Raw genomic sequence first — 25,018 nt, forward strand, 5'->3', positions numbered from 1 at the left:
GCCAAGTCAGACCATATCCACATTATGGAATGAATCATTCGAGGATATGTAGAATGATTTCTGGAGCCTGCTTTAAATGTGGGGACACCGGACATTTTGTTCGGGATTATCCTATGATAGCGGGTGAATCTGCACAGCCAGAGAGGTATGCTTCTGCTACTCAGAGGGGAAGAGGTAGAGGCAGAGGAATAAGTCAGTCAGATTCCTCGACTCCACAAGAGATACGCTCCATAGCTCGGGTGTATAATCTCAAGACTAGCGAGGATCGAGATGACCAGGAGGTTATAGCAGGTACCTTTCAACTGTATGACAAGATTGTTTTTGTATTGATTGATTCGGGGTCTACTTATTCTTACATTTGTAGTAAGATAGGGAGAGAATTGAATATTCAGTTAGAAGCTACTAGCAATGACTAATCCATTAGGGCATAGTGCTCGGGTCAATATGGTGTGTTGAGGGTGTCCCATACGGATTTAGAGAATTGAATTCCTTGCTAATATGATGAAATTACCTTTTGACGAATTCAAGGTGATACTGGGAATGGACTGGTTATATCGTTACTACGTTAATATTGATTGTAGACTGAAAAGAGTAACGTTGAGAAGTCCAGAAGGGGTATAAGTCATGGTATTTAGTGAAGGATGAAATCCATTGGTGAACATAATCTCAGTGATGTCAGCAAATAAGTTGCTACTACAGGGATGTCAATGGTTCATTGCTAATGTGCTAGATGTTAGAGCTATATAGAAGGGGATTGAAGAAATTCCTATAGTCAAAGAGTTTCTCGACGTATTTCCTACAGAGTTATCGGGCTTGCCTACAGACAAAGAGGTAGAATTTCATATTGAAGTCATGCTAAGAAATGCACCTATTGCCATGGCACCAGACAGAATGGCCCCAAAAGAGTTACAAGAATTAAAGATTCAATTATAAGAATTAATGGACAAAGGGTTTAGCAGACCATGTGTTTCACCATGGGGAGCTCCAGTTTTGTTTGTTAAGAAGAAAGATGGATCAATACGTCTTTGCATTGATTATAGGCAACTCAATAAAGTGACCATCAAGAACAAGTATCCCCTCCCCCGAATTGATGATTTATTTGATCAGTTAAAGGGAGCTTCAGTGTTCTCGAAGATTGATTTACGTTATAGTTATCATCAACTGAAAATTTAAGAGAAAGATATTCTGAAGACAACTTTTCGAATGAGATATGGTCACTATGAGTTTATTATGATGCCATTTTAAGTTACGAATGCACCGGCTGCTTTCATGGATCTTATTAACAGAATATTCCAACCCTATTTTGATCAATTCATAGTGGTGTTTATCGATGATATTTTAGTGTATTCAAAGTCAGAAGAAGAGTATACTTCATATTTGAATATTGTTCTACAGATTTTGAGAGAAAAGAATCTTTATGTTAAACTCTCTAAATGTGAATTCTGGTTGAATGAAGTGACGTTCCTTGGACATGTGATATCTGCAGAAGGAATTCGAGTGGATCCTCAAAAGATTAAAGCCATTTTAGAGTGGGAAATTCCAAAGAATGTGTCAAAAGTTCAGAGTTTTCTAGGGTTAGCTGGTTATTATCGAAGGTTCGGACTTTTCGATAATAGCATTACCCGTAACTAAGTTATTGAGGAAAGAGATAAAATTTGTGTGGACTCCGAAGTGCCAAGAGAGTTTTTAAAAGTTAAAGAAAATTTTGACAGAAGCTCTAGTCCTGGTTCAACCCGAGTCTGGCAAGAACTTCATAGTATATAGTGATGCATCTCATAACGGTTTGGGATACGTATTGATGCAAGAGGGTAAAGTGGTGGCTTATGCATCGAGACAATTAAAATCGTACGAAAAGAATTATCCAACGCACGATCTGAAGATGACTGCAGTAGTGTTCGCTCTTAAAATCCGGCGTCACTACTTGTATGGTGAACGATGCTACTTGTATACGGACCATAAGAGTTTGAAATATTAGATGACTCAGAATGTGTTAAATTTAAGACAGAGAAGATGGGTGGAACTTCTCAAGGATTATGATGTTGTGATTGATTTCCATCTAGGGAAAGCAAACGTGGTAGCAGACGCCTTAAGTCGAAAGACGTTTGTAGCCTTACGAGCTATGGATGCCAGACTATCGTTAAGTGAATATGGTGTCATCTGTGCGGAATTAACTCTCAAACCATCATGGCTAGATCGAATTAAAGAATTGCAAGCTAGAGATAAAAAGTGTTCAAAGAAGCTACAACAAATCAGGAATGATGAGTGTACAGATTATAAGATGAAAGTTGATGGGAACCTATATTATCAAGGGAGGCTAGTGATTCCAAAAGATTATGAGTTAAAGAATGATTTATTAACGGAAGCTCACTGTAGTCCATTAACGATGCACCCTGGAGGAAACAAAATGTATATGGACCTCAAGAATCGATATTGGTGGCCTGAAATGAAGAAATACATTACGAAATTCGTATCTAAGTATTTGACTTGCTAGCAAGTCAAAGCTGAGCATTAGGTTCTATCAGGACTGTTACAACCAATGTTGATTCCTCAATGTAAATGGGAGAATGTAACAATGGATTTTGTAACGAGGTTGCCTTTGACTCCGAATAAAAGAGATTCAATATGGATGATTGTAGACAGATTGACTAAGTCAGCTCATTTCATTCCGGTACGAGTTGACTTTTTCATGGACAAGTATGTCGAGTTGTATATTAGAGAGATTATACGTTTACATGGTGTACTTGTTTCCATTGTTTCTGATCGGGATCCTAGGTTTACATAACGATTTTAAAAGTCATTACATAGAGCTTTGGGAACTCGGTTGAACTTCAGTACATCGTTTCATCCTCAAACCGATGGATAATCTGAGCGAACTATCCAAATCTTGGAGGATATGTTAAGAGCTTGTGTCATCGAATTAAAGGGATCGTGGGAAAAATACTTGTCACTTTCTGAATTTGCTTACAACAATAGTTATCAATCAATCATCAAAATGGCTCCCTATGAAGCTCTTTATGGAAGAAGATGCCGTACGCCCCTAAATTGGTTTGAGCTTAAAGATAGAGAAGTTCTTGGTCCTGAATTGATCCAGGAAGTGGAAGAAAAGGTCCAAGTAATTCAAAGTAATCTCAAAGCAACAACGGATATATAGAAATCATATGCGGATCTAAAGAAAAAAGAGACAGAATATCAAACTGGAAATAAATTGTTTCTCAAAGTATGTCTTTGGAAGAAGGTTTTAAGGTTTGGTCGAAAAGGAAAGTTGAGTCCTCATTCATTAGACCTTATGAGATCGTAAAAAGAGTGGGACCAGTGGCGTATCAACTGACGTTGCCACCTGAAATGGAAAAGATTCACGATGTCTTTAATATCTCAATGCTTCGGAAGTATCGATCTGATCCCCCCATATCGTGTCATCAGAAGAGATTAAGGTTCAACCGTATTTGACTTATGAAGAAGAACCAGTTCAAATCTTAGATTACGAAGTTAAGCAATTAAGGAACAAGACTATTTCATAGGTTAAAGTCTTGTGGAGGAATCACAAGGTAGAGAAAGCAACATGGGAGCGTGAATAGGATATGAGGAATCAAAACCTCCATCTCTTTGTGTAATGAAAATCTGGGGAAAATTTTCTTAAGGGGGAGATTTGTAACATCCTCAATACCGGGTTAGTGACTAAATTATAAAGTTTCAGAATTTGGTGATTAAAGTAGAATAACTGAATAGTTTAATGATTGATATGAAAAATGTTGTGTAGGATCAAATTTCAAATAATGATGAATAGAATGACAAAATGGTCATTTTGATAGTAAAATAATTAAATTGAAGAAGGGTTATATATTGGACACACGTGGATGTGAGTGAAACAAAAAGCAAGCTTCCAGAGTTCTCTTCTTCTCTTCTTTTCTCCACACGTGAAGACTCAAAGTAAAGGTGAGATCTCTCATGAGCTGATTATTATCTAAAATTTAAGTTTGGTTTTTATCATTAGATGCTAATTAAGCTTAAGGAAAGCTTAATTTGCTTTAAAACAACAAGATGAAGGGTGTAAGAAGAATTAAATATTAGGATTTTTTGAATGAAATTTTGAAATAAAGTTCATAATTAGAATTGGAAGTTGGATTTGCCTTGTCATCAATCTAAATAAGAAATATGAAGTGTTAGAATGAGATTTAGAACATGTTGATATTTGCGTATGATTCTTGAATACCATATAAAGAATAGGATTTTGAGGTTAAAGAAATGATTATTGAGTATAAATGACTGTAAGTATGTGTATGAAAGTTAGGAATATTAAAGGAGGTGAAATATGAAGTTTTGAGATGAAAATGAAGTGATTTTTGAGCTCAAAATGTAATTTCTGGGTTGTAATTTCTTGGTCAAACTTTTATAAGTCAACAACTGTTATGGCAATGAAAGTTCAAAATTTCCTTTTTTTTTTCATTAAGTGTGAAAGTTGAAAAGTAAATGTGACACCTCTAACTCGAATCTAGGTCGGGTACGGGTTAGAGGTGTGACATGACACATCTACCATCGGGAATCTAAAACCCCATCGTCGACCGTTTCTTTTGATTTTCCCTTACTCTTTCTTCCACTAATATTGATTTTTAGGTTATAAAATTGTTTCCAAAGGGGGTCTCTCATTGTCAACCATCCGACGCTGGTGGAACGCGACCACCGTCTGAAGAGAAGCTCCCTTGTTGGTCTATCGTCGCTTGGAGTGGAGGCCACCGAGATAGTATATTTTAAATATTTTAGTAAACACTTATTAAATATTTTAAATATTTTAGTAAATAATTAAAATATTTTATTATTCATTTTTTTTAATAAATGTCACATCATCATGGAGCCCCATCAGTAATATTGGCTAACGTGGAAATTGTTGGTGTCCACATAAGCATCACGTATATAGATTCAAAAAAGAATCGATCTAATTCAGAAATTAACAGTTATGTTAGTCAAAATAGTCAAAGATATAAAATGATGCAATTAAACAACTTTGAGAGCTAAATTGATGCAAAAATGATAAAATTGATATATCACAGTTGCAAAAGTTACCCTTATACCTAAAATAATGTTAAGTGGATAAAAAATCATGATTGCAAGAACTAACCATTGTAAAATAGCCTTCATAACCTCGATTATGAAAACATTTTACTTAGGGTTAATCCATTGATCAAGACCTTTTTTTCGAGATAGTATTTCTTTTCATTAAGGTCTAACCCTCTAAATGTACGTAGTGGAGTCACTAAGCTATCAAAGACATCTTTCAGTGGTTCAAATATATTGAGTCTTTGAAGAGGTTGTCACGTGACTAAAGTCCAATTAATCGTTTTGGTTGGGTACAATTAAACACCCTTAAGTCTTGTCTACGTCTTCAACGAGATCATGGTCGAGTTTAGGAGTCAGCTACGTGTGGGGAAGGTTAGAGCACCCCTACCACGCCCAAAAATTAATACCTGAAAAGAAATTTTATTGTCCTTAATGGAGGCTACAAAGACACGATTAATAACAGTTTTAATGACGATAAATGAAAATAATGTAAAATAATAGACATGTATACGAGTTGAATTGCCAATGCTATGCTCCGTGTGGTTAGGAAATTGTAAAGAAACTAACTTAGAGCCAAATTTAAGTCAATTAAAAGATTAAAACCAAATTTATTAACTAATTTCAAATTATATACCAAATTAAAGTAATTAAGAAACTTCAGTCAAATTTATTAACTAATTTCGAGTTATGGACTAAATTGAATTAATTAAGAAATTTGAGTCAATTTTATTAATCAATTTCATATTAGGGATCAAATTAAAATTAATTAAGAAATTAGCGTCGATGTTATTAACTAATTTAAGTTTAGGGGAAAAAAACTAATTAAGAATTAAGAAGTTCAATTATTAATTTAATTCAACTAATTAAGGATCTAATTTCAAGATTCTAATCCTAGATACCAATAATTATGAACTGACCTAATTTTATGGACCTAATTACATCAAATCTCAAACTACATGCCAAATTATTAATCAGAATATTAGCCTAGGACGTAATTATAAAAAAACATAAATTAAAAAGGTAACAAACAAATAAATCATGCCATTTAGACTAAAATTGAACGCACATTAAACAGCAGAAGGGTTAAAACATAATTTACAGATAGACTTTGAAAAGCATAAATCCTTTTGTGGATCCGGAATGATAGCGTGTTAGGTCTCCAAAATAACATCTGGTTTCTTTTGCAGAGATAATAAATATAATAAAAACCAACAAATGAATTATCTTGGAATTGTCGGTTATAATTATTAACATAACTCTCTATCACCCTCAATCATATGATATTAAACGCTCATACTTTTGATATTATTAGTGTTCGAACTCGAGACCTTAACAATAATTCTTTTATTACCAAGATCATTAAAGTTCGTGCGTTATAATTATTATTGGACAAATTTTAAAAATATAAATCTAATTTATAATTATAAGATATTACTCAAAATAAATAAATATAATGTTACAATATCAAATCAATTAACAAAATTATTAAAAACATTATTAATAATTATATGAAATTAAAAATAATTTCTTAATAAAGTACAAAATAGATACATATAAGGTGGGTGTACCAGATTAGATTTGTTAAATTTATGCCTAATTTGGGCCACAAAGTTTAGTATTCAATGCAATTAGTTTAGTATTTGCAATCATAGGCTAAATGCAATGCGTCCAAAACTCCTATATGATTGCTTCTCCAAATGGGTAAATACTATAAGATAAAATAACTTGAATAGTCGAAAATGCCTTATAATATACAATTTTAACCAACTTTTTTTGAATTTACAAAAATAACCAACAAATTCGCAACGCGATTTCAAATTCGTAATACGAACCTCAATTTCGCAACATAGTTTCCAAATTCGCAACACGAATTTGGAATTCGCAACACAGAAGTAAAATTCGCAACTCGAATCTGACAATTTCGCAACACGAATTTCTTTTTCGAAACGCGATTTTTAAATTCGCAACACAAGAGTCATTTTCGCAACAAGATTTTATAATTCGCAAAGCGCGTTTATTTTCGCAACTCGATTTTCGAATTCGAAACACGAATATTAATTTCGTAACACAAATGTAAATAATATATCCCGTAAATCGTAACTCATAACCTAAACCCCTAAATCGTAACTCAACCCCATCTCTATCTCTCACTCTCTACGGCGACATCCGTCCCCATATCCGGCGCCCCCCTCCATCTTCATCTCTCAAAACCACCCTCTCACAACCATTCACGGCCACAAATGGAAAATCAACCACCGAGTGTTAGTGTTTTTAATTATTTTTATGTTAAATTTACTCGTAATTTCAATATATAGATTAACCATTTCACTTAGATTGCTTAGCAAATTCATTCGATTGCTGCCAATACTACTAAACTGTTTAGTCTTTAACCCTGTGAAGTTAGTATTTGTCTTTTGGTTGAAGTAATGCAATTCATTCAAGTTTCAATTTGCAGAAGAATAGTAGTTTATTCATGAAACTTAAATTCGCAATATGAAAATCGCAACTCGAAAATGAAATTCGCAACGCGAAAACTAAAATCGCGTTGCGATTTTCGTGTTGCGAATTTAAGTTTCAAGAATAAACTACTCTTCTTCTGCAAATTGAAACTTGAATGAATTGCATTACTTCAACCAAAAAACAAAGACAAATACTAACTTCACAGTGTTGCGAATTTAAGTTTCAAGAATAAACTACTACTCTTCTAGAATGTTGTCCTTGAACCTTCACTAAACCTATAAGTTGTGTTTTTAAATGTTTATATAAGTGTGTACTTCTGGAATGTTATTTGATGCATTTTGTGAACTATGATAGATTGATGACTTGGATGAATACCGGGCTAGTTTGAAACATATTTGGCTATATTTTCCATGTTTAATATCATGTCTATTTTTTGTGTATAATTTGTAGTTTTTTGTATATTATTAGTATATCTAACTTGATATGTTTATTGTTTTTGTTAGGAAATTTTTTCGGCTGCATTAACTTTAAGGAATAAATTAAGCCTAGCCACTACAATTGCGTCGACACTTACACCTGTCCAAAGAAATTTGTTTGAGAATACGTGTTTCGGGCCATGGCTGAAAGTACAACATCCAAGTGGAGATGCTTTGTTGACTCATTTGTTTCTACAGACCATGACTAACGATCTACCCAAGGGGATACAACGTGGTGATGAGGAGATATGGTTTCATTTTCCACCAGTGTATACTCGTTTTGGGCGGGAGGAGTTTTGCTTGGTCACTGGTCTACGTTTTGGACGATACGATGAATTAGGTCCGTACACTAGTCATATCGCCCACCCATCATGGTTATTTCGGGTTTATCCTGAGCTGGCAAAGGTGAATGCCACTTTACACGTCGACGGTTTGAGAATATTACTTCTTAAAAATAGTTTTACTCGAATTGATGACCTTGATGTTGTCCGAGTATGCCTTTTGTTACTTTTGTATGCCGACTTTTTAGCCAAAGAGGGCAGACATCCTATTTCTCAGGATTTAATATTATTGGTAGATGACCTAGATGCATGGAACGTGTTTTTGTGGGGTTCATATCTATGGAAATCAACTTGGAAAAAAATATCGTCTGCCTTTGAGGACCATCGTAGTTTACGTGGGCATGGTTCCAAATACACTTTGGTAGGCTTTATTTGGGCCTTTAAGGTAAGAATTTTTATATAATATTTCCAAAATTAATTATTTAACAATTACTAAAATTAATGTTTGTGTATTATATTGTAGATTTTGATATTTGAGGCATTTCTTAACATGCATACTTATGCCATCAAGAATTCAAATGATATTCCTAGGGCTATTACTTGGAAGAGGATTCGACGGTTGGATTGGGAAGATTTACTACCATATATGACGATCAATGATGTAAGTTAACACAAATACTACCATATATACACAAGTTATAACTAGTAGACGTTTGACTTTGTTTGAGCTTTTATATTGTTAAGAGGCAAACTATTCGATACAGACATTGACACCTACAGAGGCTGAGCTTGCCACTGATTGATGGTAAGCTAGTAGGCGTTTTTATGATGGGACGGATGATTAGCACCCGCCACTTTTTCATCAAGTCGATTCTTCAGTTCGACACCGAGATCCATCACCTCATCGAGTCGATTCTCCACTTCGACACCGAGATCCATCACCTGATCGAGCTTATTCTACACCTCGACATCGAGAGCCATCACCTATAGCCAACTCTACACCTCGACACCGAGATCCATCACCTATTCCATCACATCATCGAGACTATTCTCCACTATCACCTCATGATAGGCGACCGAAAAAGATGCCACGATATTTATCTCCCCGTTCTCCACCTCCACGTGATGAGTTAGGGGCTTTACGTAATGAGGTCAGTGCTTTACGTGATGAGGTCAGTGTTTTACATGATGTCAATGGTGCATGACGTGATGAGGTAGGGTCTTTACGTAGTGAGGTAGCTATTTTACGTGATGACAATGGTGTTTTACGTGGTTAGGTAGCTGTTTTACGTGATGAGGTCGGTGCTCTACGTGAGATTGTTTCATCGTTAAAGAATTAGGTTCATACTCTACGCAAGGAGGTAAGTTTGTTTAATTTTATAAGAAATATTATACTAAAAATGTAAATAACTTTTTTTCGATATTATTTATTTACTGATTTATGTATTAATTTATTTTTAGCGGCCCGATGAGGTAAGTGTTTTACGTCGGGTTTTTTTTGCACGACGGGGTTCACGTATAAGACGTTGTGGACCTGCCATTACGTCTCCTTTCACCCCAATAGTTCCAAGATTACGTAAGAAGAAGCCTGATCCACCTACCATTATTCAGGATCCACCTCCCATTGTTCAGGATTCACCTCTCATCGTTCAAGAGGTCCCTCCAATCGTTCAAGCGGCCCCTCCCATCGTTCAGGATCCACATTTCATACTATGTCGACATATTGGTAAATACCCTCTTGTGCCCGGTATGATGGATCAGATATGGCTTTCGTATCAGTTACTGGCCAGTACTATTCCTCAACACGAGATATGCATACTACCAGACACAATTAAGGATAATATCGTTTGGGCTAAGACCACAGTTGATTTTTATCTACATGAGCGGAGCCAGGGGTGCTTCACCGACATATGCAAAATCGATAATACACATTTGTTTCTTGAGCGGTCTTGGTGCGGTGTTTTATTAGGGGTTGAAGAGAATATCTATTTCGAATAGGGGGTAAGTATTATATTCTTTTTATATTGATTTTGATTATTTTTTAAAATTTATTAAATTCACTAATATATGTATTTTTTTATAAAACAACATATTGATGTATGGATAACACGACTTCTGATCTTAAGGAAATTGAAGAAACTCAAAAAGACGTGATGGACTATTATGCCTTCGTCTTTTCACGTAGCTCACTTATAGGATCAGAGAGACGCTTCATATGCGTTAGGTAATGGCAAAGCTATCCTTTATCCTGCATGGTGGAAGGTCGATAAGGTTAGTATTTATTTTTGCATATTTAAAGGTGTTCATAAAATTTATTTGATGTGTGCACTTGAAGTATTATTTATTATATTGCTGGTGTTTATCCCTGTTATGGAACGTCGTCATTGGTTTCTCGTCGAGCTTCAGTTCCCATCCCTGAAGACGATAATATATGTCAGCTTGTTGAATTACATACCATTGTCTGATTTGAAAGATATTATTTGTAGGGGATGGAGCGATCTTTTGGCTAAATACTTGGATGCGATTGCTTATTGGACTAATTCAAGAAACGAGAAGCCAAAAAAGTTAAAAGTTACAATGATGAGAGACGAGACAACGCCACAACAAACGTCAATAGCCAGAGGGGATTGTGGTCCGCTTGTATGCATGTGCTTGGAACGTATGACGAGAGGAGGTAAACAGTTTCTACCTCCGACAGATAGAGATAAAGCTACAGTAGGGTTGTGGTTTCGACATTTTATAGCTAGAAAGATATATGCGAGATGTGTCCTACCTGCATCCAGTGGTTGATATACGATAGTATGACCATGTGAGAATTTCCTTTCGTTTGTCTATATGACTCTGAACTGTGATTAGAATGTACATGATATTCACTTGTGAGTTTTATGCATAGGTTTGAAGCCGAGAAATATTGGGATGCTTACATCCTCACCAGGTGCTGAAAGTGTGCATAAACAACCATTTATTGATACATGTTAAATAATTTAATTTATCTCAGTTCATTGGCTGATCATATCCATTTGCAAGTTGTATATAATGATTGTCAACCTAAATTTTGTTGTATACAGTGAACTGTTTCTGACCAATGTCTGCAAGTTCCCTATTGTTAATAGCATTTTAGGTTGAATGTGCTGTAAAGTGTAAATAAATTTTGTTCTTGTTTAATTGATTTGTTTAATTTCAATTTACGTTATGTTGGCCAAAAAGATATGTTGAAGGCACAATACGTTTAAGAAAATCAAATTCGCAATGCGAAAATTGTAACTCGATATTCAAATTCGCAACACGAAAATCACAACTCGATATTTAAATTCACAACGCGAAAATGAAAATGAAAATCGATTTTCATTTTCGCGTTGCGAATTATATTTTCGAGTTGTGAATTATATTTTCGAGTTACGAATTATATTTTCGAGTTGCGAATTTTAATATCGAGTTGCGATTTTCGTATTGCGAATTCGATTTTCGCGTTGCGAATTTGATTTTCGAGTTGCGAATTTGATTTTCGAGTTGCGAATTTGGAATTCGAGCTGCGAATTTGAGTTGTGAATCTGGAGAAGTTCACAGTAACCATCTTTTTTTCTAGTTTCAATTCAAGGCAAACACCTTTAAAAAGAAGATAACAGACAACAATCTGATAAGTGATAACAACTGAACATATCATAGCAATGTTCAAACTTAAGTTACTAGTATATGTGATGTCAGGAGTACAACTTTATAATGCATGCCAAACTACAAAAATGTATGCATTCACACATAAAATACACATAATACATCGTTTGCATTTAAAAATCACCTAAGTTAATAGTCCCAAAAGGTGAAGGCGGTTGTGTTTGGGATTTTGATTTTGATTTCCTTTTGTTTGGCACCATATGAGCTTTGGATTTTGATGATGATCCATATTTTGGTAGAGGAAAAGATGACTGTGATGGCATTAGTGATTCACATGTCAACCTTGTATGACCAATTTCCTTGCACCAACTACATGTAGATATCTTATTCTCTTCACCCTTAGACGATATACGATCATGATTTTTTGGTCGGTCGGCCAGGTAGCCTTCTGTCCATGACTGGTGGCAAAACTGTTTGTAAGTCATCTGGTATGTCTCACTCAGAATGATGTAGAATAGGGTAGACAATCTCGGCATAAATATGTCGATATACTTCTGTAGTGTAGCAATCCATAGCGTATGCGCTTGAATCATCTTGGTTTAGATGAAGAGCAACTTTTATAACATGGCCACACGGATAACCATATGTTTGTCATTTCATACAACTACACGTCTTTGAATTTAGATCGACAAGCCCATTTAAGTTATTATCCAAAACTTCAAACAAAGTGTTTGAACATGGTTCAACTCTCCATGACGTTGACTTCATAACACGTTTCGTTATCTTTTTTTCAGTCCATGGTGCAACACGACATTCCAATGTTCCTGTAAATTTAAATAAATAATACTTAGTAAAATCTATTAAATATGATAAGTTACGAATTTAAAGAAATAATACTTGCATGGTTTCTTTTTATAGTACCACTGTTGAATAGAGGCTCAAAAAAACTCCATTAACATAGTAATGAGTAATTTTCAGGAATGACGACTTAGAGCGTTGATTGATTCTGCACTATTAGACGTCATGAAACCATATCTTGCTCCAAGTTTATGTACTCTTTACCATCTTTCAAACCAGACATCTTCTAGTGTTTGAGCACATTGAGGCAAAACATGTCTTAAATAATTTATATGCTTATTAAAATCCACTTTCCGATAAGCTTTTACAGCATTCCAGTATGTCCATTTGTGATTTTTTTATACCAGCAGACCTTGATTTTAGATTTATGTACAAATGAACACCACAAAGTCCATGAAAAACATCTGGGAAACACCTTCTAATAGCATTGTCAATTGAGTTTGCCCTATCGGATATGATTGTCAGATTGTTAATAGGACATATGTAATCCCTAAGCTGCCTCATAAACCATGTCCATGAATCAGAGGTTTCATATTTGCCAACCCTATAAGCTATTGGCAATATCCCATTGTTAGCATCCATGGCTACTGCTAATAAGTTTACTCCAAGGTATCGATCTTTCAAATGTGCTCCGTCAACTATAATAACTGGGCGCATGCAAGTAATAAACGAACGAATCTATAAAATAATATACACAAAAAATATAATCATTTAAATGTGAAATGCATGTAACTAACAAAAATGAGTTAATAAAATTATATTGATTTACTAACCGCAGCACCAATGGCGATAAACATCAACTCAAAACGTCCATCTCTATATGTTTTTATATGAGTTATCGACCTAGGATTTTTCAGCTTTAAATTGTGACAATAAGTCGACAGTTGGGAAAACGATGCTTCTGGCGACCCCCTCAACAATTCAAATGCATAACATTTGGCTCTCCAAGCTTGAGAATATGAGATACTAATCTTGAACCGAGCATTCATGTCAGTCATAATTTCATGTCCCCGATATACCATGCCATTCAAAAACATTAACTCAGCCAGAAAACCACCCAACACCTTTTTGTTTGTCTGTCTATGATGAGGAAAAACTTGGGTTCTTGAACATGTATATTTATCAATAAAAGTCCTAACTTGAAACATTTCGCAATCTTTTATACTCTTTGCAATCATACGCCACGTACAGTTTTTGTCAATCATACACTTTGTTTCGAAACAATCTTTCTTTGCTTGATTTGTTAACTTTTAGTTGATATACATCTTCCACACATTTCGTATACAAAGATATCTTCAAGTCTTCCTTTGTATAAAAAAATCATATTTCTTGATACGAATAACTTTTGTGTAATAATCAACTGTTATCTTTACCAACTCTTCTTCCAGTATCTGAAGTAATTCTGGAATATTCCAGTTATACTATTGTGGCTCTTTCTTCTTCTTTTCTTCGGGGACTTATTCTTCTTCTTTTTCTTCTTCAGGGTTATATGAATTACAGAATAGATGTTCAACATGTTCATTCATAGTCGTAACTTCCTCCTCATTATCATCAACAACATCTTCCTCGGCAGCGGCTGTTTCATCATCAAAATGCGGATATTGACCAATATCAAAATCATTACAAGCAGGGTCTGTTTCTTATTTTGAAACATAATCAAAATTCGAGTATTGACCAAGATCAAAGTCCGGGTATTGACCAAGATCAAATTTCGAATACTGACTAGTACTCACAGTTTTTTCTGTTGGCTCATCATCGTCTTACTGGTAAATACGAAAATCGAAATTTGGTGCTGAAAGTTGATTGGGATTTGGATTAAGGAAAAGTTGTGGATTTTGAGATTGTGTTTGATATTGTGTTTGGTATGGGAAATGTGGTGAAACAAAATTTTCTTGGTGATGAAATTGTGGTGGAACCACGAAATTTTGAGGTTGATAAAAACGTTATACATTGTGAGCACCATAAACTAGGGTTGAATAACTTAGTTGATTATTACCCGTTACTGACCTAACTTCACTACTTCTAGGTTCAACAACATACAATGTAACATCATCTTGTGAAACACTAATGTAAGTAATGAATCATTCAACATCTTCATTATCGGTTAACAAATAAACTTTACATTTTCTCTGATAAGATAGCATAAATCCACTTAGAGGCTCTAAATTCAATTTCTTTGAAACACGTAACATTAGAGTTTCAAAAGTTAACAAATTTAATGACAGTTTTAGTTGAAGATTCATGGGTAAAGACATATATTGTAAAACATCATTAGCATTATCCCATGACCCTCCATAACACAAAGCTATCCAAACATGATCAACATTAGATGATTTCATTCTACAAATTGTAAATTGATTTACTAAACAAACGAGTTATAAACTAGATATCATCACTAAGTTAGAGAAAAACATACCTTTATTAAGTTGATACATGATAATTTGGGAAAGAAATCATTGAAAAATTATATAAAAATAAAATTATGGTAAAAAAAATTAGAAATGGGGAAGGATGTCGTCGGATATAGGAACGGATGTCGCCGGAGTGAGTGAGAGATGGAGATAGACTGAGTTGCGATTTAGGGATTTAGATTATGAGTTGTTGATGTTGCGTAGTTTATATACCCAAAAAATTTGTGTTGCGAAAAAGAAAATCGAGTTGCGAAAAAGAAATTCGTGTTGCGAAAAATAAATTCGTGTTGCGAAAAATAAATTCGTGTTGTGAAAAAGAAAATCTAGTTGTGGAGAATAAATTCGTGTTGCGAATTCAAAAATCGAGTTGCGAAATTAAAAATAGTGTTGCGAAAAAGAACTTCGTGTTGCAAAATTGTCAAAATCGAGTTGCAAATTTGACTTATGTGTTGCGAATTTGGAAACTGTGTTGCGAAATTGTCAAAATCGAGTTGCGAATTCCAAATTCTGTGTTGCGAAATTGGAGTTCGCGTTGCGAATTTGTTGGTTATTTTTGCAAATCCAAAAAAAGTTGGTTAAAATCGTATATTATAAAGCATTTTCGGTTACTCAAGTTATTTTCTCATACTATAAATGGCAATATCTTGCTTCAAACTTTTATAAGCACGAGAAAAATTCATTCCACTCTCATACTTTTGTATCATTATTTCAACTACATTATTTTGTGTATATAAGTCACAACTTTCTATTATTATGATTAGGGGTGAGCAAAAATTGACCCGGTTCGAGTTGACTTCGAGTTATAGTTTTATAAACTCGATTTTTAAAAATTTCAAGTTCAAATCGAGTTGTAAAATACAACTCAAACACATCGAATAGTAACTCGAATAAGTCAAAAAATTTAGTAATTAGTTGATTGATTTTCAAGTTTGAGTTGAGTCCCTCAACTATGTATGATATATGTATATTACATATAAAAAATATATAAAGAAATATAAATGTATTTTATATTGTTATAAAAAATATTTAAACTCGAATCAAATTATATTGTAATATTATAAATGTTTACAATTAAATTTAAAATTTAAAAAATTAACTCAAATTTTATAAAATCGACTCGACTTGAAAAAATTTAATCTCAACTTCAAGTTATAAAATAACTATCTTATAAAATAATTAATTTCCTAAATACCATATCTTAGTGACAAATGTATAAATAATTCAGTGTGAAATCCAAACAATTTGAACTTAAAATGCATAAATACCATATCTAAGTCACATTGTTTTCTCAAATTAAAAAGGGTAAACTATACATTTAGTAACCCAATTATCACTTTTATTCCTTTTTGGCATTTAACTATATCTTTTCTCAAAATCATGTTTAACTTTCTATTTTAATTTCGTTTTAATCACTCGCCCTAAAAAAACTAACAGAAATGTGAAATGGAATTTTTAAATTTTTTAATGATAATATAACAATATATTGTCCAACTAGCTCAGTTGGTAGAGCACAAGACTCTTAACCTTGTGGTCGTGGGATCGAGTCCCACGGTGGGCAATTCATAATTCGGAGGTCTCCCACGGAAGCTGCTCTCAACCTGGCATTAGGGGCAGTCTACTATCTTACCTCCCCTTACCCCATTACATATGGGAATAAGGGTCAACTAATTTATATTATGGTGACACGTTATTATTATTGTTAAATTTTTAATTGTGGGTAAATAAAATGAAACCAAAATGTAACGTTACGTATGATTTTGAAATAAAAAATATTTGAGTGACCAAAAAGGAACAAAAGTGATATTTAGATATTAAACGTACAATTTACCCAATGAAATATTGCAATTGTAAGGAGCACCACCACTTGTGTTGACAGAGTGCAAGTCTTCACTGCCATTGCCTACAACTTATCCACCTAAAACAAAACCATCTGATGAGCAGCAGTATAGTGAAACTAACGCTGTTGACAGCGTTAGTAGCATTGCTGTCCCTCATCCTATCTCCCAACATCTTGGCTCCACCTGAGGTTCCAGCCTCCAACACCCTCCTTCATAACGCCCAAACCATCCACCTCCCTTCTGCTTTTGGACCCGAGAGCCTCGCCTTCGATCCCCACGGACATGGCCCCTACACAGGCGTTGCTGATGGCCGGATTCTTAAATGGCAAGGTCATGCCCTCGGTTGGACTGATTTTGCCTTCATCTCTGCTCGCAGGTATAATCTGCAGCAGCCTTGTCTGTAGGATGCGCGTTGACCTATTCCGGAAGTTATTTTGTTGGGTTGTCTATTGATTTTATTCGTTGTATATATGTTGTTGGGTGATAGAATAGGTAGGGATTTTTTTTCCGGTTACAGTTGCTTTTTCAATTTCGTTGCATTTATTACGATTCAAACATAGTAGGTGTTATTGCGGGCATCACGATCATACAATAATTGTTTCGAACGGCACCGTTGCTACTATATAACAGTTTATATTCTGATAACGAGCCACTATTTAAATCCCTATATGTATATTATACTGGTTTTGATTTGTTCCTGAACTCATATTGGCTAATTTAACATGTTGTACTTGATATTTTACCTTAATATTGTTACTTCTCAAAGTTTTTAATTTCAGTGGCTTTGAAGAATCACATTAGCAATATGTTTACCATTGTGAATACTGTAGATATTGGTTTGCCCTTTTCTCGAGTAATTTGTTTATGTTAAATCCTTATTTTCAAGGGAGGATTGTGTTCGGCCATTCGCACCAGAAACGGAGCATATATGTGGAAGGCCGTTAGGACTACGATTCGACAAGAAAACCGGCGATCTTTACATTGCAGACGCCTACTTCGGCTTCCATGTAGTAGGTCCTGTGGGTGGCTTGGCTACTCAACTCATCACTGAAGTTGAGGACCAACCCCTTTACTTCACCAATGATATGGACATTGATGAGATCGACGATGTCATTTACTTCACCGATAGCAGTGCTAGCTTCCGGAGAAGGTGAGCTGATCCCATAACCGTCCCTTGCCTTTATATTATTGGATGCAAAAGTTGTTAGAATTTGAACAGAAGTTCATTCTTTGATCTTTATATGACCAAAACGGTCTGACTTTAGAAAAGTACTTTTAAGATGACATATTGAAGTATATAAGTTCAATACTTGCAGATCAGTTGCCTCATCTGCCTTATTTTCTATCATTGAATTATTCTTCTAGTCCCTATAGTATTTGAACGGTTGAAAAGTAGCCCTCTATAGTTAATTCCAATTTCCAAGAATTTAGGTCCTCTATTCTTTCAATATACCATATTGAAGGTGTTGAAGAAAGTATTTTCTCCAATACTTGCAGATTAGTTGCTTCATAGACCTTATTTTCCTTCGGTTTAATTGTGCTTCCGACTTTTAATTCTAAGGATTTCTAAAAAGGAAAATATTGCAAGGTTCTTCAGTACTATTCAAAGAAGTAGGGTGAAAGTCAATATTTTTTGCAGTGTTAGTGTTTGATACACTGTAATTGATTTACTGAAAAATGATTTGCATAAAATAAATTACATAGATGCTCTTGGAGATTTCCGATGTGTAATAAGACATAACAGTGTTAGTGTTGATCTTCACATATGTCGTACATTTGGTCTTCCTAGGAAGAGAGAAAGAACAAGCAAAGGGATCCCTCAAAGATTGTTTAATTCTTTTTGCAGGCAATTCTTGCCATCAATCCTCAGCCATGACAAAACCGGCAGGCTGCTGAAATGCAACAAATCAGGCAAGGAAGTGAAGGTTTTACTACGAGACCTAGCTTTCGCCAACGGTGTCGCACTGAGCGAGGATCGATCCTTTCTACTCGTTGCAGAAACCGCCGCTTGTCGCATTCTAAGACTATGGCTTCGTGGTCCTAATGCGGGAAACGTCGATGTTTTCGCAGAGCTTCCGGGATTCCCGGATAACATAAGAAGAAATACGAAAGGGGAGTTTTGGGTAGCTTTGCATTCGAAAAGGGGACTCTTTGCTAAGTTGGCATTGTCGTACGGGTGGTTCGGGAGAGCATGGTTAAAGGTTCCGCTTGGTTTCAAACAACTGCACTCACTGTTTGTAGGAGGGAAACCCCATGGCATTGCTGTAAAGCTGAGTGAAAATGGTGAAGTGCTTCAAGTTCTTGAAGATACACACAAGGCAAGACCTTGAGGTTTATTAGTGAAGTTGAAGAGAAGGAAGGGGAGCTGTGGATTGGATCAGTTATGACGCCTTTTATTGGCATTTATAATCTCTAACGTACTTTCCGATTCACGTGAGTTTTAATTCGATTGATATTATATCTGAAGTTTGAATCTTTTGTGTGGAAACCCTTACCCCTTCCTCGATTAGTTGTAAAATTGGTTGTTTCAGGATGGGTTATATATTAATAATAGAACTTTTTCGTATTCGTATGTGAACATAAATAAAATTTAAGATTCATGCCTTAACAGCATGTTATCTTTTGTTGTTTCAGGATGGGTTATATATTAATAATAAAATTTGTTGTTTCTTGAGTACCCTTAACCACTTGTTATCTTGGGAGCTGAAAACGGAATATTAAGATTCATGTATTTGTCTTATTTATACTGTTTTATAATAATCTATTCCCAATCAGAATGCTTATTTTTAAAATTTATCCAACAGGAACTAACTGCTGAATGCTTCGCGTTGACATTTCAAGACACAGATTTAAGCATTGGGAGTCTTTTCGAAAATAGCATTTTTAATTTTTAAAATTTTTTACTTGATTTTTATGAATATTTACCTTTTACTGAATTTAATCCTTTGACGGAAAAATTATAATTTTATTAAATTAATATTAGTTATTTTATTATTTTATCAATATTAATGTTAATATTCATTGTTTTATTCTTTTGGACAAAAATTATAAATAATAAAAATAAACATTTAAAAAAATTATAAAAATTGTTTAAAAATATAAAAAATAATAAAAATAGATAATAGATAATGCCAGTCTAATATGTCTATTGTATTCTGTATCAATTCGTTTAATTTGACAAAAAAATTAAAAGTTAAAATGACTCACCCTTAAAATGATAATAAAATTGAATATTAGTTACCTTCCTGACAAAAAAAATTAAATTTCTCTATTTTCCAATGAAACTATAAATAAATATAAAGTTATATTAAATAGAGGGAAAAGTAAGGAATATGTGGAGTGTCCAATGGAAAAATAAAAAATATTCCTTTTCCTATGGAATACCCTTTTCTAAAGGAAATTAGGAAGAGAGTTAAGACTGACTTATCAAAGCCAATTTGAACTAATACCATTTCTTTACAAAACATTGCATTTGCACTCAACTTTTCCACCTATTTTCTCTTCAGTTTTCGTCCCCAACACAATTTCAGGTTCTCCTTCCACAACTATGCCATCGATATTTAATAAATTAATTGCACCAAAATATATACTTTAATAAATAAATTATTAATTTCATAAATTAATATTTCTAATTTAAAACAAGAAATCTGATTAACTAGTGGAAGAAAAAAAAGAAATTTCAACACAAGAAACCCTTGCTGCTTTACAAACAAAAAGTTGGAGAAGTTTATAATAATAATAATAATAGAAATCTGCTCATATTTCTCCCTAATTTTATCTTATCTTTACATCAAAGGGACTAAATTGCAAATCTCTTACAAACTTTTTGTTCACAGCGGAACAGAAAATGCATTTTCACATCCAAAGATTTGAAAATTCAACTGACGCCCACTATTCCCCTAATATTACAGACCAACCCCCCCCCCCTCGTTTTTCTTGCTTCTTTAAGAAGCCCCGTACTCTTTTAACACGTTAAAATATTATCTAGCCGCCCCTAATATTTTCCCAGATTTTCAAATCCGTCCACCGTCTTGAAAAAATATCACGGAGGGTATCAGATCTTGAAAATCCCGGAGATGACTAAATAGAGACGAACGGTCAACGGATAAACAAGAGAAAGAGAAGAAAGCTTATTCGGATCCGAATCTAACTCGGGTAAGGGATCGATCTCAGAGATCCAGCTGAAGCAACCGCCGGAGACCCTTGGTAGCTAATTCATCGACCGGAACCTCTTTCTTCTTTGAGAAAGAAGGCAAAGGAAGAGAACTCGGCGCCGGAGAGACGAAGAAAGCAGATCCAGCATACAAGTCAGATTTTTCCATCACAGATGACTTGATATCAACAACTTTGATCTGTTTCGGGACCATTTCCGGCTCCGGCCCAACCGATCGGTACCGGTAACAACCAAACCGTCTTCCCTTCAACCAACACCGTCGATGCTCTTGATCTTCGTATCCAACGACTCACCTCGTCTCAAAATCGTAACCTTCTCCATCATAGCATTGTTCCTCACCGTCTTCAGGTCATCGGTAGAGTCATATTTCTTCGAAACTTGCTGCTCCGGTCCGATCCGCTTCTTCTGAGCGGGTTTCTTGATGAATCTAACGTTTCCATCGTTATTGTTATTGGCATAATAATAACCAGGATTAAAGGTACCGTTTCCGTATCTCCGGCGAGGACATACCGTCGGCGGTACGCGGATACGTTCGCTCAAACAATCCTGAGGCCGTAAAACTTCAGTCCCCATATTAATTAATCCCAAACACCACCGATGGAAAAAAAAACAATCTGAGATTTATATAAACAAATATACACAAAATTCAAAAGGGGACCCTTGGAAATTTTACGATCTCTTGTTAAGGGGAAAATCAAAGGCGAAAAAGGAAGGAATTTTGGGAAAATTTTCTTAAATTAAACACTTGAAAATCCCTTCCCTTTTTTTCTGTTTTTCTGCTCTGCTGAGATTTAATTGTGCCGATAAAATGGAGAACAAGGGAAATGGAGATATATAGGCGGAAATGAGAGAAATGGCGAGGAAAAAAAAAGTTGGGGAGATGGGTCCGGGTCGGGTTTTCGGGTTAGTTTCCTTAATCTTCCTCGTTTGTGTTATTGGGTCCCACAATACCTCAGGTGGGTCCCAACTAAAAAGAGGATGGGTTGCTGTAATGGAAACCGTTAAGTGAAAGGTGGGTTTTATTGTTGGAATAATGTCAGAATTAGTCACCAATTTTTATCAAAATGATCATTTTAACCCTATATTTTTATGAAACAATTTGGGCTTAATTCTGGAGTAAAAAGAGTATCTTTATAAATAAAAACGGTTATTTAATAAATGGTCAATACTTCAAAGATGAGATTTTTTAATCTTAAAATAATATATTAAATATCAAAATATTTTAAAAATATTATGGATCTTTTGTCTTAAAGTGAAATATTGAGAGTTAAAATCCTAAAAATAAGAATAAGGACTAAAATGATTATTTTGATGAAAATTGGAGACAATTTTGAGATTATACCTTTTTTTTGGGTGGTTCTTTATAGGAAGAGGTGACGGAATGGTGAGTTGTCGGGTTGTAGGATTTTTTTCCTTTTCTATTTATTGAATTGTGGGGACAATATTGGATGATCATGTCGTTGTTGCTTCTTATTTATGTGGTGAAACAGTGGTTTGGTTTGCCTTTATTGTGTGCTCATAAATCATTTTCTTGCTTTTTTTTTCTTTAAATTATTTATATGTAAAAAAGAACAAAATATTGCCATAGAAAATGTGTTGTCTAAAAACAAGGGAATATTTTTAATTTTTTTGTATCTGAACTATTAGGAAAATAGATTGGTTAGTCTTTTGAAACGGCAAAAATGACCAAATAAGGCTGATGGGAATGTTTAATTCCCAAACTAAGGATGTCAGTCGATTATTTCTCTAAATGGTATGAATGTTACAGGGTTGGATGTATTACTTTGGATATCTCGGCTTCTTCAGGGGTGTTGGATTCGTTCAAGGATCTCTCGACGTCTTCAACACAAAATTTTCCATGCAGGTGGATATCTCGGCTTCTTCCATGCAGAGAATGCTTGGCGTCTTTAAGCATGGGAATACGGAATGCTAGGCGGTCTTCCATGCAGGGAATGCTCGGCAGCAACAGCTGCTCACCCCTGGCACATGCAACAGATATCATATCTCATTTCAGCATTCAAACTACAGCAACCAAATACCTCATCCCAAAGCTAAGCCTTTGTCATCCGACCGACCAATTCTACAAATTATGAAATGAGGACCCCATTGGAGCAACTCCAAGCTCGACACCCCTCTTCATTCTCTGACAGAAGAACAAAAACCAGACAACCACTATTGCTCTCCATTGCTTCACCGTTCAAACCAGCTTTTATCAAGACCCAATCACCTAGAAGCTTGCATGGGGGTCTACTGCTACTGTCATCAGTTCTCCCTACTGGTTTCGTCGAAGCTTTATCGTACGAGGAAGCCTTGCAGCAAACTATAGGGTCCCCTTCCTCATTGGAAATAGATCCAAGTTGGATCCTTTATTCTGTCCTCGGTTTTGCAATTGGAATCCCACGGTTGTGGTTGGTGGAGCTGTTGTTTTGGCAGGTCCATTGATTTTGTCTCAACTGTTGAAGAATCCAAAGCTATGGGGAGTTGAGTCCGCAAAGAATGCTGCACATGCAACAACAACTTTCTCTGCTCACCCCTGTGATTTCCCACGTCCAGACCCACATGCAGAGCTCCCACATGCAACAGCAGCAACACCTCATGCAACAGCACTGTCGCAACTCGCAAATGCAGTAGGGGCAGTTTTAGTTTCGCAGCAAAGTTGAAGACACCGAGATCCTTGAACGAATCCAACACCCCTAAAGTCGCCGAGAGATCCAAAGCAATGCATGTAACCATGTAGCATTCACCCCATTTGGGGAGATAATCAACTGACATTCTTATTTTGGGAATTAAACATTCCCAGCATCATTATTTGGGCACTTTTGCCCTTTTTAAACGTTAGCCTTCCCTAGATTTTATTTGTTTTTATAATTATATAACGCAAATATTTTTAATAGCATAAAAATTATAACTACTAAAAATATCACACAAATAAACTCAGTGTTGGAATGAAGTGTTGTTATTTTTAGTGATCTTGAGTTTAAGCATCTGCATCTACATGATGTGTGCATCCTCGATGGTTAAAAAAGATTGATATTATATTTTTAAGGTAAATGTCGAGATTCGAATTTATATAAAGTAAGATATCATGAACATTCCTTACCACTCGATCAATTAATAAATCTCATTATATTAGTTTATCTAATATTTAATTATTAATTTAGTTTCATTATCAAATGTTGAACATGTACTGTTTTTTTTCTTTCAAATTTTAATTATTTAAAAGCTTTGCTAAAAAACCACCCGAACAACTTTAATTAAATGGCATCCGAATGCTTGCTAATTGCCATGACGAAAATTAATTTTATTCAATGATAAATTCCCGGTTGAATCCAACCAACATGCATGAACATTTTGTTAGAAATTTGATCATTTCTGCTCACAAAATAAATATGTTGATTTTTTATGTTTACATTTAACACTAACAAACATTAAATTGTTTTTATTCATAAAATGTATATTTTTATCATTACGTCTTTTTTATGTATAAATGCTGTAAGGAGTCTTTTATGAACAAAAGAATAAATAACCGGTAAAATACAACATTAAATTGTTTTTATTCATAAAATGTATATTTTTATCATTACGTCTTTTTTATGTATAAATGCTGTAAGGAGTCTTTTATGAACAAAAGAATAAATAACCGGTAAAATACGTAATAATATGCAGCTGTAACACGGAGATGGGTCGGTCAAAGCGTTGATCCCCACAATTCCAAGTCATATTTGGAGTCTATTAAACTACCATTGACTTTTTCTTCTTTTACTAATGAAATCTTCCTTTCATAAAGAAATCCCAAACTATAATTTATTAATATAAGATTAAAAAATTGACAGAATTCGATTATAATCGAAAATAT

At 34.6% G+C, this 25,018-nt stretch overlaps 1 protein-coding gene across 1 annotated transcript; it reads left to right on the forward strand.

The window, feature by feature from the left end:
• The first annotated feature begins 17,038 nt into the window (after positions 1 to 17,038).
• On the forward strand, positions 17,039 to 19,525 carry LOC120189459 (protein STRICTOSIDINE SYNTHASE-LIKE 10-like). Its single transcript, XM_039192742.1, is given in 4 exon segments — positions 17,039 to 17,364; positions 17,875 to 18,138; positions 18,835 to 19,297; positions 19,300 to 19,525. Coding segments are annotated over 4 exon segments (1,113 nt in total). The 5' UTR covers positions 17,039 to 17,083; the 3' UTR covers positions 19,405 to 19,525.
• Positions 19,526 to 25,018: the final 5,493 nt, after the last annotated feature.

The sequence above is a fragment of the Hibiscus syriacus genome, unplaced genomic scaffold (genome assembly GCF_006381635.1).
Source record: "Hibiscus syriacus cultivar Baekdansim isolate YM2019G1 unplaced genomic scaffold, ASM638163v2 tig00116958_pilon, whole genome shotgun sequence".
NCBI lineage: Eukaryota > Viridiplantae > Streptophyta > Magnoliopsida > Malvales > Malvaceae > Hibiscus > Hibiscus syriacus.